Genomic DNA, 17,057 nt, shown 5'->3' with positions numbered 1-17,057 from the left:
ACCTGGCAAGCAGAAGGGGCTCACTTTCTCCCTTGAGGCTGAGAAGCAGAACTTCTTCTAGGGAGGGCCTCAATAAGACAATGATCTCTTGTAAGATAAGCTGATTCAAATTTAGGAAGAAATGGGGAACCACAAATGTAGTCTGGAGCCCAGGTTTTTCCTGGCAGCCATGAGGAGAGATGAAAGCACTGGGTTCTAGCCTGGGTTTGGAGAAGCTTCCAAGGCCCTGTACAATGAGACCTGGTGATCCAGGCCTTCCGGATCTAACATTCTGTTAGCGGAAACACACTGGCTGAAACCACCCATCCTGGTCAGGCACCATAGTCATCACTTGCAAGGGTTATTCTACCACAGGAGGTCCTGGTAAGGAATGTGGAACTAACAAGCCACCACCGACTGGAAGAGTTCTGGAAAGGTCATAAGGAGATACCCCATGTCCTACCACTTTCCAGAATCTTCCTTGCTGGAATTCATTTTGGCTGAGCAATGTGTTAGGTAGGTAGAATAGGGAAAAGGAGTCCAAAATGGCGGTGGCTAAAAGACAAGGAAGGTCCGAGGACCAGAGTGAAGACTTCAGGCAGAACAAACAGAACAAACAGCACTCCTGGCTAAGCCCAATTTGCATAGGGCAGGCCCAGGTGGAGGAAAAAACATGTAAAAGGAGGAGCCAAAGGACCGGGGCTCTTTCTTCTCTTCGCGTCTTTGGGTTGGCATGCCCTCACGCTTTGAGGATGGATTCTCCTGCTATCTTCTAAATAAAATAGAGCTGTAACACTGATTTGCCCAAGAGCTGTAGCATGGTTTGTCCAAGACCTAAGAGCTGTGACGCGCCGAGGGCTTTAATGTCCGTCGCTCCACATCTTTGTTGTGACGAGACAAAGAACCGAGGAACATACACTCGCATGACAAATGCATGTGCCACCAGGAAGGACCCTAAGTCAGAATGATTGGCCAGAGAACCTGGAAACTAATCCCGTCACCTTTAAACCTGAGATGTCGAGCCACATGGAAGAGCAGTCCTCCTGGGTTCCCTTACTCTCCTGCTCTCTGCCCGGGTGCCCCTTCCCAATAAAGTCTCTTGCTTTATCAGCTCAGACAATTCATTTCTGAGTGTTAGAAAAGAGACCATTCTCTGGTCCTGGAAGGGATCCCCCTTCCTGCAACAATGCTAGGGGACCGTGAAAATAGATGAAGAGAGCAGCCAACCAAAGGAGTGTTTCAGAAAGTATCAGGCTTTCTCCTCCAGCACTCGTCAGCGAGGAGGCCACATTCTTGGGGAAAGAGAGGCATGTGTCATCATCCCGGTCTGGAATCTGTGCAAACAGCAGATTCGGCAGTAGCTCCAGGAAAAGACTCCAGGGAACTCGTGAACCTTCAGACAAGCGGCTGCATTCTGCCCTTCTGAAGGCCACCCTGCACTCACCTTTGAATGGGGACTGGGCTCGAGTCACCAGGAAGAGGCTCTTGCTCTTCTTGCTTTGCCGCTCCTGGCGGGTGTGGTAGCCCAGTGTGTTGCAACGACCCTTCTTGCAGCTCAGACACAGGCCTTGGCTGAAGCGGTCCATGTCTCTGCACAGGTAGGCCATGCTCTGCATGTCAGCGTGCAGCAAGGAGTCGATGAAGAGGTGCACTGACCGCTCATGGGCACATTTGACAGTCCGGGTGATGGCTGGAACACAGGGCAAGAAGAACGTTATCATCCCTTAATCTGGAAGATCACCTTGCTTCTCAGTGCAGAGTAGCACCATCTCAGGAAGGAGGATGGGGGTGCTGAGATCAGAGGTCAGCCCACTGACTACAGTGGGTGGCATAGCTGATGGAAAACTGCACAAAAAGTAGACCCTTTGCAGGCACTTACTGTAGGAGCATAATCCCAGGCTCTGAAGGCCTGCTGAGGGCACTCTGTATGTTACAATAGGTGTTTTAATAGGAGCCCTGAGTCACTAAGAAAATACTGAGTTCTTTAAGCAAGTTGTGTGTGTGTGTGTGTGTGTGTGTGTGTGTGAATTGCTCAGTCATGCCTGAGTCTTTGGGATCCCATGGACTGTAGCCTGCCAGGCTTCTCTGTCCATGGAATTCTCCAGGCAAGAATACTGGACTGGGTTGCCATTCCCTCCTCCAAGAGTTCTTCCTGACCCAGTGATCCAACCCAGGTCTCCTGCGTTGCAGACAGGTTCTTCACCATCTGAGCTGCCAGGAAAGTTCTCTTTAAGCAATTCTTTTGGAAATGAATTGTAATTCATTTTGGAAATATTTTAGTCGCAAACAGTTAAAAATGCACAACTGCTGATGCTCTAAGGGTGAGTTGGCAGAACAGGCTTGTGTGGAATGCCTCTTTGTATTTATTTAATTAAAAATTATTTTATTTTTGGCCGTGCTGGATCTGCGTTGCTGCACGTAGCCTTTCTCTGGTTTCAGAGAGCGGGGTCTACTTTCTCTTCGTGGCGCGCAGGCTTCTCATTGTGGTGGCTTCTCTGACCATGGAGCACAGGATCTAGGGTGTGCTGGTTTCTTCAGCAGTTGTGGTGCACAGGCTCAGTTGCCCCACAGCATGTGGGGTCTTAGTTCCTGGACCAGGGATGGAACTCCTTCTCCCTGCAGCAGAAGCGGGGAATCTTAACCACTGGACTTCCAGGGAAGTCCCTGGAATGCCTCTTTTCTTAATAAAGCTGGCTAAGCCAGTGCCCAAGCACTCTTGGGACTTGGCTACTGGTCTGGTGAGAGCTGAGGCCTCCCCGACCATGTATCAAAGCAGCCACAGCCTGCTCAATGTAACTGAACTGGATGACCAGCATGGGGATTTGGTTTGAGAAGGATGTGCTCCAGTGACCAGGTCTGAATGGACCTAAGCCAAAACAAGTTTAGGAGGTTTCTGTACCAAGGATTTTGACTTTTTTGGGGAGGGGAGGTTGTTTGGGGGTCTCCAAATCTTAATCTTTAGTGTTCTCTAGGAGTGTTGAACCACCACAAGGTATGACAAGAACTTCCTGTGAAAGTGGACCCCAGGTAGCTTAGCCAAATAATTTTCCCCAGGATTAGTCATCTCCGTTCCTGGTCACAAGCGGCTCTATTTGTTGAGCACCCACTATGAGGCAGGTACTACTGAGTACTTTCCCTGAATATTCACCACAGCTCCTCAAGGCAGCTCTTACAAGTGAGAAAACCAAGCTTCAAAGACAGTCTCCAACTCATGCAAGCTCACCTAGCCAGGAGGTGGTGAGGATGGTAAAGCAGTTATCAACTGACCATGTCAACATGTTCACCCCAGAATGGGATCACTTTCAAACATAAGGGTAAAGGAAATGGAGAAAAACCACCCTAAGGTGGGCAAGCTAAATAAATATACTTGGTCCCATCATTCTGAAGTTTAGCACAAAATAGAAAATGGTAGTAATTGGGCAGAGGCGTTCACCAGGTGATCAGCTAATGAACAGCATCTAGGGGTCTGTGTTGACCTTAGGGAGGGCATAGATCTGGGAAGAGGGCTGGCTGATCACCAGGGACTGCTGGTGACCAGAGGGCAGTGATCGGAGAGAGATGTTAAGGAATGATAAGGGGAAATTCCCAGAAAGTTTTCAGGCATGGGCTGGTGAAAGGCTGGGAGTCCAGCCAAGATGAGATAATGTCGAATGCGAAGGTCATTCTGATACAGGAGACATGAAGGTGGATAAGGAAACACAAGATAGTGTGTGCTTAGCTCAGTTTTCAAATGATTGGGAGAAGGTGGTAAGTGGGGGTGGTCTGGGGGTCTCCAGTTGGCTTAGAGTGAGTTGGCAGGTCTTAATCAGGATATTATTTTATAATAGAGAGAAACTTGGAATACTTATTAAATGTATGGTTTTTGCTCACATTTTTGTTCTTTAATCCAGGGCCTGTTATCAAGGTTCATGTTAATGTTTTGGTTTTAGAGTTTGAGAGAGAAGGGGGAAAACACAACCCAGATAATGCCACAGTCAGTTTCAGCACTGAAACAAAGTCCCAAGGAAGTCACAAGGACCTATTTAGAGCTGAACTTTGAAATAGAAGAATCTTAGTAAAGAATGTCCCCTGGGGTCAGCTGATTAAACCTCATACTTGGGAGACCAAGAAGCCATGGTCTATTAAGTGGGTTAGCATGGGGCCAGAATAGAGGCAGCCCCTTGAATGAGGAAACTTCCAGAGAAAGAGGAATGACCACAGGCAGCAGGGCTCAATTTTCAGACGGGCTGATACCCCAGGAGAGACTTGGCTGGGTATGATGAGTGGAGATGAAAAGTGGGAATTCCTGGATGTGCCCTTAGCTCATCCTCCATGTCTGAGCTCCAGCAACCACTGCCTGTGAAGACTTGGTCTTGCCTGGGGAACAGCACCCTTTCCCACTCACACAAGCCCTCTCTCTGCATGGACTAGGTGACCATTCACTTTGAGCCCCATCCTTGCCCAAAAACTCTTCCCCAAATCTCACAGAATGGATTCCCCTGGATCCAGAGGCCACACCAACTGTGGGGAGTGTAAGCCATCGTAGGCTAGTGCCTCTTTCTCACCATTTAAGCCATGCTTGGCGAAATGTTTGTAGAGCTCTAGGAAGTGGCATCCAGGCTGGTAGGAACCCCCATTGGGGTAGAAGTCATAGTGTGCTATGGGCTGTTTGATGCCCACACTCAGGCCCATGTGCTCCCAGGTAAAGGTGTGAATGGCGTCCACAAAATTGGCATCATCTGGTGAAAGCCGGTCACTGAGGGAGGCTTTTTCAAACAAAGGGCCTGCGGCGTCCAGCCCTAAGAGGAAAGCAATGGGAAGGATCAGATTGGAGCAAGAGGAGGCAGGGAGAAAGGCTCTTTTTAGCTTTCTGATGTTATTGCACATTCATGAGCTAGCAGGAAGAGGAAAATCCTAGGGCATAATCTTTCTCTAGAAAATCTTGTCATGACTTTTTTTGCAGTAAAATTAAAGTAATTCATGGTGCTTAAAATCGGACACAGACTGGTTATTATCTATGGGGAAAAGAGGTTTGCAGGAACTATCCAGTGGTAGAAATGAGGTTATAAGGGAATGCTTGATTTATTTAAGCAAATCAGTTTTAAGTACCTTTCAAGCTACTTTCGAGAGCATCTGTTTGCATACAAAAAACCACTGTGTTATTGCAAGTAGTTCTAACCTACCCATCAAAGAAAGAATTTATTTGCCTGCTTGTTGTCAATAATTTTCCTAAACAAGCTGGCTTTCTCTCTACACTAATGTCATTTCATTGGAATGTTCAGAACAGCCTTGGGACATTACTGTTCTCTGGGGAAAATGTCATGAGCAAACAGGACTGCTCACAGCTCTGTCCTTAAGTGACAGATATGTTTGCACGAGACAAGTGGCAGTCTCTGGCAGACTATAGTTGGGGAGTATTTATGCACTCAAGGAGTTTTGTCTGTCTGTCTTCCTTTACCTTTTCTGGAGGACCCTTTGTTGACCTGTATGAGGCCTGGCTTCTATCCTTGGTAGGGATGAAGGAATAGACTGGGTCCATGCCAGTCCCTGCTCTCCAGCCCTCACCTGTAGTCACACATGAAGGCTGTGGTTTATATTTCTTTCTTCATCAGGCTGACTATGAGATGACAACAGAGTAGTTAGCTGTCCTGTCACTTCTGATGTGTGTGGGCCTGGCTAATAATGCCTGATGTGGCCTGTGACACCAGCCAGCGTGGAGAGGGTCCTGGGCCCAGTGCTGCCTCTCTGCAGTTCTGACTTATCCTTCTAGGCCTGGTTTGTCTGTGAAGGGCCTCACTGGCCTTCTGTGATAAGTTCTTATGTCTGTTCACTCCCAGGTTATTGAGGGTTAAATCATGGAGGGCACCACGTACTGATCTACGATCAGGCCTCCCCAGTCACCAATGAGATGGAAAAAAAAAGAAAGGAAAATGAATTCTCATCATGACAGACTGGCTTCATTTAAATGTCTGCCATCATCCTTATCTTTTCTCAATGCTAAAATAAATCTCCTCTTTTATGAAGGAATGGTCACAGTAGCAGTTGCCAAAAGTGTTCTTTCTTGATAAAGTAAAAGGTCACAGCAACTGTATTCATCTTCAGTTTCGTTCAGACTGTTTTAAATTGTGAAATATTATTTTAGGCTGCTGGGTCTTGAAGGATGAGCAGGCATTTGGTAGGTAGACTAGGGTTTGGTATTCCAGGCCAAGGGAATAGTGACTGCAAAGGCCCAAAAGGACAAGAGGCCATGGCGTGTTTGTAGTAGAGTGGAGAAAAATCTAGTGTCCCGAAAGCCTGGAGCCACAACAAGGGACCAGGGTGAGGAGACGTTGGAGAGCCTTGGGGACACTACACCGGGAAGGGCCTTGTCTAGGCCTCGTAAGTTTCACCCTGTAGGAACCAGTGGGCCTCCGAGACTGGGCTGAGGAGTCAGCTCATCAGGCCTGTTCTTCTGAATGTGACTCTGGGTCAGCAGCGGGGAGGGGTGAGGATGGGTGGGGAGGATGAGGTGGGTATCTGGGCAGCCCGCTAGGAAAGGCCTTCTTGTGCGTCATCAGCTCTTCCTAGGTATCTTGCGGTATTTCCAAGCTGGCATAGAGCTTGGGGTTTTTGGTGCTGGGATCCCTCCCCTAATCCAGATGGGCCCCAGCGTAGGATCCACGTGTTTCATTAAAGTGGAAACAGAGGTAAAAACATGGCTGTCACAGGAAATGTAAGGCTGTCATTCATTTTTTTTTTTTCTAAATTTAGTTTTAAGGAGGATAATTGCTTTACAATGTCGTGTTGGTTTCTGTTGTACAGTGAAGTGAATCGGCTATGTGTATACATATATCCCCTCCCTCTTAAGATTCCCTCCCACCCTCCACCCCACCCCTCTAGGTCAGCACAGCGCCGAGCTGAGCTCACTGTGCTCTACCGCAGCTTCCCGCTAGCTCTCTATTTCACACGTGGCAGTGTGTGCATGTCAGTGCTACTCTCAGTTCGGCCCACCCTTACTCTCCCACTGTGTCCACAAGTCCGTCCATTCTCTATGTCTGCGCCTTTCCTCCTGCCCTGCAAATAGGTTCGTCAGTGCCATTTTTCTAGGTTCCATGTATATGCATTAATATACGTATTATTATAGCTGTCATTCTTTAATCACATTGGGCTTTTAAAACTATAGGTTGGAAAATAAACTCTTTCCTATTACAAAAGTGTACAGAAAGTGTACCTTTTAGGTCCTATTTGGCATGACTATGAGAGGCATTTGTTTGAGGAAAGGCGGTGATTTGCTCTAAATTCTCGGGGAACAGCAGTCTATGACAGCGGTCATGTTTGAAATAAATAGTGCTACAGGTCCTCCTGTGAACTCTAATACAGCTCGAAGGAAGCCGGGGGTGTGTTAATTATGAGCCTGTTGGAAAAGCAGGTCCCTGCTCCACGCCCCCGTGCAGTCGTGGAGATTATAGTTGTTAGTTATCAGGCATGGTTACCTGTAATTCTTCCAATCTTGTGCTTTCTGCTCATGTAACTGCCAGCGAATCCTGAGACATGTGCACCCAGGCTGTACCCAATTAGATGAACATGGCTTGGAGAAAATTGAACAGATTCCTGGAAGACAGTGGTGAGATGGTTACAGGAGGGGGAGAGCTGCCTAGATAAAAGCCTTTCGTGGGTCCAGACTGCTCTGGCTCTCTGTTCTTTGTACCACAAGTGAGATGCTTAATTCCTACTCAGGACCCAAACTGTTTTCTCATCTTGCTGACTCTGTCCTGCTTCCACTCAGGCTCAGCTACTTGGGCCCCTGCCTGGTGATGCTACCTCTTGTCTGCCCAGCTTTGTTGTTGTTGTTGAGTCGCTCAGTTGTGTCTGACTCTCTGAGACCCCATGGACTGTAACCCGCCAGGCTCTTCTGTCCATGGGATTCTCCAGGCAAGAATACTGGGGTGGGTTGCCATTTCTTTCTCCAGGGGATCTTTCTGACCCAGGGATGGAGCCTGTGTCTCCTACATTGCACGTGGGTTCTTTACCACTGAGCTACTAGGGAAGCCCCCTGCACGCCTTTACCTGGACATGAATTCCTTGCAGGAGTGATCTCATCCATGCATATGGGAGTTTTATAGTTTACAGGATGTGTTTAGATCCCCTAGCACATACAAAGAGGTGAGCATAAGAGGAATAGATGATTCTACAAGACAGGGCTTCAGGGAGGCATCCGAGAGAGCCCTGGGGTCTGGTCTCTGTCTTGTGCCTTCCTATTCCTGTGAGCTTAGCAGAAGTGGTTGTCCTGTCTCGGCTGCTGTAGGAGACCAGCCTAATTCACTCAGTCTTGGAGGAAGGGAAGGGAAGGGAGAGGAGAGAAGAGAGGTCAGGGCAGGTCTCACCTGCAGCCACTGGAGAAGAGCTGCGATCTCCTGGCCGACGAGGCGAGTGTTGCGGACGGCAGTGGTGTAGTGGTTGTGAGCCAGGGTGACCCATTCTGCCAGCCCCACATTCACTGACTGGGCCAGCTGAGACTTCAGTGCGGCCACCATCTCCCAGACCCAGTCTTCCAGTATGTCGTCCACCTGAGGGGGGGCCCACAGTATCATCAGCCTCCCAGGGAGAGAGGAGGGAGCCCTGGACAAGCTCCCTCTTTTTTCTTGCCCACCTCTTCCCTTCTCCAACTCTGGGCTCATTCTGGGTCTTTCTCTCCGAGAAAGGGCTTAGCCTGGGGTTTCTCAGCACCGCTGTCATTTGGCGTCAGATATTTCTTTGTTGTGGGGGCTGTCCTATGCACGGTAGGACATTGAGCAGCATCTCGGCCTCCACCCACGAGGTGCCAGCGGTGCCCCATCACTCCTCCACCCCCAAACCCCAGGCTGTGAAAACCAGAAATATCTCTGGACGTTCCAAATGTCCCATCCCTCAAATGAGAACCATTGTCTTAACATTCTCTATTTTAGGACTTTCCAAGCCTTAAAGCAACGTACATCTTTGTAGATGGGGTACTGAAAGATGGCCTGTGCTTTGAGGGTCGGTGCCAGCCGTACCTCCTCTGGGAGGCCTGTGCAGCTGCAGCTCTGAGTCGCACCTCAGTCGCTTACTCTGTCTCCACCCACCGTGTTCTGCTTGCTCTGGAGGGACTAGCACCATGAGTGGGAACATAGTAGGAACTCATAACGATCAAGTTGATTGATTCTGGAGAATCATTCTGTGCATGTACCTGGTTGAGAGCCAGTTTGCAGGACATACCTGAAGGGTTCACAGAGCAAAGATGTTTGTGTTGGGTCTTGAAGGATAAATAGGAATTCCAGGGAAGAATCAGGTGGGCAGGTAAGTATGGAGGTGGTTGGGGGCAGAGGGGGTGTCTAGGGGTTTCCAGGTAGAGGAAATCATGTGCACAGGTGCACAATTTCAAGGGCAGTGCGGTCTGTTTGGAAAGAGGGGAAAGTCAGGTGTAATCAAGATGAGAAAACAGGGGTGAAGCTGGACAGCAGCACTGATGGTCTGGCTCGTGAGTAAGATGCATTCATTTAATAAATGTCCACCTAGGACCTTCTGTGTGGATGTAGCATCTTGGGTTCAAATCTAGACTCTCCTAGTTACTAGCAGGGTGACCTTGGGCAAGTCATATAACTGGGCAGTGGCCCCATTTCCTTGTCGGGAAAATGGGGATAATAATAGTGTCCTCCTTCCAGGATTGTTGTGAAGATGAGATGAATGAATAGACATCAAGCACCTAGAACAGTGCCCGGAACACAGTGAGGACTCAGTGCGTGGCAGGGACAACAGCTGTTGCTGGTATTATTATTACCAGCAACAGTAGATGTACTTCAGTTTGCACAAGATTTTGAAAACAGAGAACTCATTCTAGTAAAAGGATCACAGTGAGAGGACCCTGCTGTCTTCATGTTTGTAAACAAAATGTTTAGTCAGCCATTAATTCAGTTAACAAAGATTTTTAGAGCACCTAATATATTCAACAGTATGGATCCTGTCCAGCAGCAGATAAGAGAAAGGACACACTTGGCAGAAGGTGTAGCCTATGTTAAGGCCTGAAGGAGAGAAATCACATGGTCTGTGAAGGAGCTGCAAGCAGAGGTGAGGGGGAGGTGGGGAGCGGGTGGTAGGGGCGGGGTCAGAGGGGGCGTGCCTGTTCTGCTGCGTGCAACCTGCCTCACTCTGAGGCTCTCAACTCAAGTTCCCACCTCAAGTCAGGCATCAAGTCCACAGCTCTGTTCTGTCCAAAGCTTTGCTCTGCCTGTATTCCCTCCTTCCCAGTTTCGTTTCTTTTCTTCTCTTGTAAGGGAAGGTCCCTTACAACAGGAAAGATGGCATGTTCTTCCCTTACAATGGCTGACCTTCTAATCCCCCCTCATCTACTCTGTTCCCATGGGAAAGCTTTCCATGCCTGATCTTTTCTGTTTGGCTGGGCCACATGGCTTGGGAGATCTCAGTTCCCCGACCAGGGATTGAACCTGGGCCATCACAGTGAAAGTGCCAAGTCCTAACCACTGAACTGTCAGTGAATTCCCTCCATGTCTGATCTTTAGTTCCCTTTAAGATGAGTTTCATCTCAGGGTGCTACCCTCTGGCTCCAATTCCATGCTTTCCTTAAAGGAATAGGGATGGAGCTCTTGGCTCAGCTGGAGAGAGGTTGCTGTGAGCAGGTTGCAGTGTGATGGGGCCCCTGTCAAGCCCATCCGTGACAAAAGTTTGTGGGCTTTGGAGCATGAGGGTTCTGGTTTTGGATTTCTGTCCACTGAGGGCTGTGTGACCATGGTTGCTGCTTGACCCCTCTGTGCTGCAGTTTCCTCATCTAAGCAATGAGACTAACTCAAGTGGTCATGTAGGGAGGTGTGAGGATTAAATGAGCTGACGACTAATGTAAAGGGCCGAGTTCCTATAGGGCATCTGTATTAGGTCTCTTCTCTAGGGGCAGGCAAGCCTTTACCACCCTCACTGCCATCCCTGTGCTGTGGTGGAACCCCTGCCCCTTTCCCCTAGGATGAGTGCTTGTGTGCTAAGTCACTTCAGTCGTGTCTGACTCTTTGTGATCCAAAGGACTGTAGCCCACCAGGCTCCTCCATCCATGGGATTCTCCAGGCAAGAATACTGGAGTGGGTTGCCATGCCCTCCTCCAGGGGATCTTCCCGACCCAAAAATTGAACCCACGTTTCTTATGTCTCCTGCGTTGGCAGGTGTGTTCTTTACCACTAGCGCCACCTGGGAAGCCCTAGGATGGGTCTCCTTTAAATCCTAGGAGGAAGGTGCTGGCAGCCTACAAGAGCCCCTGTGCTTTTCTGGGATGGCAATAGCAGACACCCCACCTTGTGGCTACACCCACATGGCATCATGTGGTTCCCACTACCCCCTGAGGCCAGGTGTAGGGTCTGTTTTGTTCGTGTGGAGGGTATGAGTGAATACATGTTGAAAGACTGGTGGTGGGCAGATGGGCTCATTTTTCTCTCTAAATAGGATGAATGGGGGTCTCAAAAGTAGTTCTCAAAGAGATGGTAGGGAAAGGCTTTCAAGTCATGAAATAGACCCCAAATCTCTGCAGGTTTCACAGTGTGAACCAAGCTTCAAATTGTGGGTGGCCTAGAAACCAGTTAGGCAGAATTTCTTCCTGGAAACATTTGTTTGACTTCAATCATTGCCCACAATATTCTTTTCCCCCTTCTTCCACAGTAATAGAATTTTAGCATCACTGAAAAGCTACACTTTCTCTAAGAGGATACATATCTCAGCCACCTTTCCGTCTAGGTATGGCCAATGGATGTAATTGGAAGCATTTCGGAGATGCTTCTGGGAAGCTAACCTAAAAAAACACACTTGTATACCAAAAGCCAGTGGATGAATTGTATGGTTTCAAATAATACCTCAATATAGTTGTTTTTAAACAATCCTACTTTTTGACTTTTTTTGGTGTATACTTTTTACTACCTCGTGCTACCTGGGATGCAGATGTGATAGCTAGTGCTCTAGCTGCTATCTTGGATTATGAGGATGAGGACCAGATGGCACTATAGTGAGCAGGGAATGAGCTGGGTACTTGAGAACTTCATTGACTAAAGCTCTTTATTAGTTTTGGATGACATACATCTGGACTGGTGTATGAAATGGAAAAAAAAAAAAACTTCCGTTTTATCTGAACTACTGCCAATTTGGGTTTTTGTTATCTGCAGCTGAATTTAACCCTTACAGATAGAACATCTCATTGGGAGACTGTGTCTTCTGGCTTCCTCTCAACTCTTGGGAAACATGCAGATTCACCTTCATGAACTGTAGTCTCTTATGGGTGCTTATGTGCTGTGTGACCTCTTTGAGCCACATTTTATTATATGAAATGTGGAGATAATTATACTTCCCTTGCCCGGCTTACTCATGAAATTGAGATAATCAATGAGATAATGCGTGGGGAAGCACTTGGAAAATTAGAATGTACTTTACAAATATTATGCATGGAGTTGTTATCACCAGCTCCCTATCTCTTTATTAAAATTGAACACACTAGGGAGGGGGAAAAAAAAAACAGTAAAAGCAGAGAGAAGAAAGGCGTGTCAGCACTTCCTACCAACCACCCGTGGACTATCATCACCAGCGGCAGCGAGGAGTTGAAGCCACATTGCTGTAACGTGTCTGAGTGATTGAGCCGAATCTGACAGCCCTTATCGGTTTCTCCTCTAAAGAGCAGAAATTTGGTTCTTGTCTCCTGCGGTGTTTTGTTTGTTTCAGCAGCTCGAGATCTCCTTCCAAATGACTCTGGAAGATAAAATTGGGGACAGTGCTTCACCTGGCATCTGTTCCACATCTGCCAGTTCTGGGACAGCCCCAGAGTTTCTAAGAGCACTAGGCAACAAGGTTACTCCAAGGTGCTGGAGGTAGGCACAGGCTGCGGCTTTGGGGGCCCCAAGGAGCATTTTATTTCCAGCACAATGGCCATTCCTTTCCTGGGAGATGATGGACAGTGACCTAGGAGGACCCCACACACAGATGGAGAGGTCCGAATCCTCCATCCTGCCATCCCAGTGACCATAAGATCAGCCAGTCAGACCCCAGACTAACTCTAGGTCAGTGGGAAGATGGGAGAAGCAACTGGGACTGAGTTCAGAGAGGATAAGTGTTTCACCCCAAGTCGTGATGCCGATAAGTGGTAGGATTTTAGACCCAGTGTCTCTGACTCCAATTCCCCACATCCCTATGCCAAGGAGACAGCACACACAGCATCTTAGTTAGATGGCTCTATGCATTCTCTTGTGTGGCTCAACCTGTTCTCACATGTAGTCTTGCATGGACCAGGTAGGGTGGGGGTGGGGAGGACTACGAAGGGAGTGATGAATTGTGCTGAGGGGGAGCGGCATTCAGGGAGGGCTTTTCAGGGAGAGTGATGCTGATGCTGGCCTGGAGAGTTGAATGAGGGCTTGTGTATCTGTATGGGTGGGTGAAAGGAGCTTTCTGAGAGGGAAGAGCTGAGGAAGGGCTCAGAGCCAGGAGACCTTGTGGGTATAAGGAGGCAGAAGAATGGGCAGCCAGAGTTTATTGGGCCCTTGGGACGCTGAGCTTTATGCTCTAATGATAAGATGCTGCTAAAGATTTTTTCAGTAGAAAAGGGTAAATGAATATCCATTTGGAATCTTTCAAAGATTGTGGGAGGGTGAGGTAGGGAGAAAAAGACTGTTTTTAAGATTATACCTTCTGTTGTTTTCCTGAAAGGCCTTCTAGCTTCTCTTTTGGGGGAGCCTCACCCTGACTCTGAGCCACTTTGAGGAGGGTGAGCAGTCTCCCAACATCTGTCAAGACCATGGTGTTGGTCAGAGACACGACCCAGTGATCAGGAGCGGAGTGGGGCCTGAGGGAGGGGCCGTGGTCCCAAGGTGTGGCACCCCAGGAAGGGTGACATCTCTTCTGCCAAGATCAGGAATCAGACCAAGAGCCGGGGAGGATGCTCCCACAGCCCCTACCAGCCGAGGGGCCCTCCCCTGTGGCTGAGGGGTGAACACAAGGCCATACCAGCAGTTTTGGTCAGTGAACTCAGTTCAGCCCGGTTACTGAGAACCCTGATCATTCCTTCTGAGCACAAATTCATTCAGGCTTCTCAAACAGTAAGTCTTGGGCTTTTGGTTTCCGGGGACAGCAGGACAGAAAGATGATGAGGACAGGTATTAATGAAACCAATTTTCCTACCCAAAGGTTATTAATTTGAAAGGTTATTAATTCCCAGCAAAGGGCAATGATTTTTCACAATGATGACAGAGTGAAATGCATCATATTTTATTAAAAGGAGAAGTGAGGGAGAATCTGCATAACTTCTCTGAGATAATGAAGAAAATTTCTGGCACCGAGAGTGGCTTTCCCAAGCTCACAGACTGTCTGAGCTTGTCCTCATTCATGCAAGCGTAATCCCAGATGGTGCTCCCATCTCTTTGCATGCACTACTCCCCTGGCCTCCACGTCAGAAGCCAGGGTGTCATCTTACACTATTTTAGCAGATATTTAATCAGTCCAAAGCTTCAGGTTCCCAAATATTCCTAGAATCCAGTGCCTTAGCTCAGGCGCACACATGTTTCTTGCTTGGTTTATTGCCACAGCTTCCTAAATGGTCTCTCTCTGGTTAATCTCACCTCCCTCCCTCACGCTGCTGCTCAAAGACTCTTTCTAGAACAGAAATGACTATTATACCCGTCAGTGACTTTAAGGTTCTTGGTATTGCAGCCAAGGCCATCACCTGAATGACCACCCTGATCCCTCAAATTCTCCCCTCTCTATGCTCTCCTGCTGCCCCAGACTGCCTGCAGTTCCCCCCTCGCTGTTTCACTTCCCTGCACCTTTGCACTCTCACTTCCCTCTCTGCTATTCCTCTGTGAACTCTGGTCCATCTGTTACAATGGTACTCAAACGTCACCCCCTCCAGGAAGCCTTCTCCTCTAGCCAGAGGTAATTACTGCCTCTTCTGCCAGCACCTTACTGGGCCCCTGATCCTAAGGTCAATTGTTGCGATGCATGCTGTTTTCTCCACCAGGCTGTGAACTCACGGAGGACAAACCTGAGGTGCTCAGTAACTGCTTAGCGTGTGACGTGGTGTTCTGTGGGGTCCAGGTCTCAGATCAAAGGCTATCTCATTCGATTTGTCAGCCATTTATACATTGGGACTCAAGGTAACTAATTTTCTTCTATCCAGTGATTGAATAGCTTTATCTTCCTTCATTTCAGGATAGGTGACTTGAATGCTAAAAGACTATAAAAATAAAATGGGGATAGATATAATACCCATCTAGTGAAGTCATTGCAAGGGTTAAAAAAGGTGGTATTTGTAAAGACCTTAGAATAATGCCTGGCACATGATTAGCACCCATGTAAGGGTATGTTGCTAAAATAAATGTGGCTCAGAGCCTCCAGCATCTTGTATTTTTGATCCATGAAATTCTTTCTATGAAAATTTATCCCAATTGCCCTCGTAGGACCAATTCTGTCTTATGTGTATTTACTCTGGATTTAGCTGGGAGAATCAGCTCTGGCCTCAGTGCCTGGGACTTTAAAGCTATTCAGGAGAGTCCCAGGGAAAAGGAATTGTTAGATGGAAAGGCTCATAAACACCTGGACTGGGCTGGGCTTTCCCTTTCTTCCTTGGGGCTTGGCTCTCTTTCAGCAGGTGTGTGAGTGAGGAAGTTGTATATATATTCATTCATTTAGTTTCTCAACAAATACTTATTAAGCATATATTATATTCTGCCCTGGGCCCTCTCTAGGTACTAGTTTTTGGCAAGCAGGGCCTGACGTCTTTGTTTCAGGAGTCCCCAGTCCAGTGGGAAAAGCAAGAGTGAGCATTAGCCATCGCTTGTGGTTGCTGTGAGTACGGCAGTGGAAGGACACCTGTGTAGGGGCTCTAGGGAAGATGCCAAGAGAAAATGAGGCATCAGTTGAGTCTGGAAGGATGAAAGATTCTTTTTTCTTTTTTGCTATTCTTTTTTAAAAATTTACTTTTAATTGGAGGATGATTGCTTTACAATGTTGTATTGGCTTCTGCCTTACAACAACTTGAATCAGCTGTAAGTATACATATGTCCCCTTCCCTCTAGGTCATCCCCCACTTCCATCCCATTCCTCTAGGTCATCACAGAGCACTGGGTTGAGCTCCATGTGTCATACAGCAGGTTATCACTGGTTATCTGTTTTACATATGGTAATGCACACAGTTCAGCGCTACTCTCTCAATTGGCCGCACCCTTACCTTTCCCTGCGTGTCCACAAGCCTGTTCTCTATGTATATTCCTGTCTTATGTGTATTTACTGTATTCCTGCTCTGCAAATAGGTTGGATGAAAGATTCTGTAGGCACTCACATCTAGGAGAAATTGTTGAAGAAAGAGGGGCTCTGTGACCTGAGTATTGAAGGGCTGCTGTGGGGCAGAGCGCCTAGAATTCTTTTGTGCAACTTCAGGAGACAGAAACAGAGTCACTGGGTGGGCATGACATGGAAGGAAAATTCTGCCTTTAAGTGGTTTGTAAAAATTCATAGTTGAAGAGATTAGGACAAAGAGAAAGGTGGCAAAACAACTAACAGAAATGTTAATAGATTAGCAAGCTAAACTGCACACTCTGAGATTGTATAAGACTGCAGAAGACAGGCCACAGATTTTGTTCTGAGCTTCCTATTGGCCAAATCAAAGAGGGAAATAGCAGTTACAGAATTCATGCTGTCCAGTTGCTCACACTTTCTTGGTCCTGAAGCCGGAGATGGTTTTCCTGCAGGTTGTTGTATAAAGAGGCCACTGCATGAGGCAGGGTCATTGTCTTGAATACCGTTCCTGTGAAATATACAGGAGCAAGCTTTATGTGGTTGACTCTGAGGTGCATAACAATCTTCAATGGAAGCAGTACCCACAGTATGAAAAATAGCATAAGTCACAGTGAGTCTCTGTAAGGCTCTTTGCTCTAACCCAGCAGCAGTCCTGTGACTGAAGGAGGCAAGGGCTACTTCAGGTCACATTTTGGGTGGAAGGAGTAGAGCTTCAGTGCCTGAGCGTCTGAGCTGCCTTGAAAGCAGAATCTGATCAACCCCTTCATAGAACACACAGAATACTGGAGCAACCTCAGGCAAGCCACAGCTTCAAGGATGCATTCAGTTCAGTTCAGTTC

The 17,057-nt window shown here is 47.7% G+C and overlaps 1 protein-coding gene across 2 annotated transcripts in view; it reads right to left on the bottom strand.

Moving 5' to 3' along the window:
* Nucleotides 1–17,057, bottom strand: part of LIPC (lipase, hepatic) — a 163,482-nt gene that overhangs the window by 17,307 nt on the left and 129,118 nt on the right. For both annotated transcript variants that reach the window (XM_010836816.1, XM_010836815.1), the window contains exons 2-6: nt 12,497–12,684; nt 8,322–8,504; nt 7,431–7,548; nt 4,524–4,757; nt 1,424–1,669 (exon numbers count right to left, since the gene is read on the bottom strand). In XM_010836816.1, coding sequence (XP_010835118.1) covers nt 1,424–1,669; nt 4,524–4,757; nt 7,431–7,548; nt 8,322–8,504; nt 12,497–12,684 — 969 coding nt within the window. The remainder of the gene's footprint in view (nt 1–1,423; nt 1,670–4,523; nt 4,758–7,430; nt 7,549–8,321; nt 8,505–12,496; nt 12,685–17,057) is intronic.

The sequence above is a fragment of the Bison bison genome, unplaced genomic scaffold, assembly GCF_000754665.1.
Source record: "Bison bison bison isolate TAMUID 2011002044 unplaced genomic scaffold, Bison_UMD1.0 scf7180017864066, whole genome shotgun sequence".
NCBI lineage: Eukaryota > Metazoa > Chordata > Mammalia > Artiodactyla > Bovidae > Bison > Bison bison.
The sequence above is the reverse complement of the archived record's forward strand: the minus strand, read 5'-3'. Positions and strand labels throughout refer to the sequence as shown.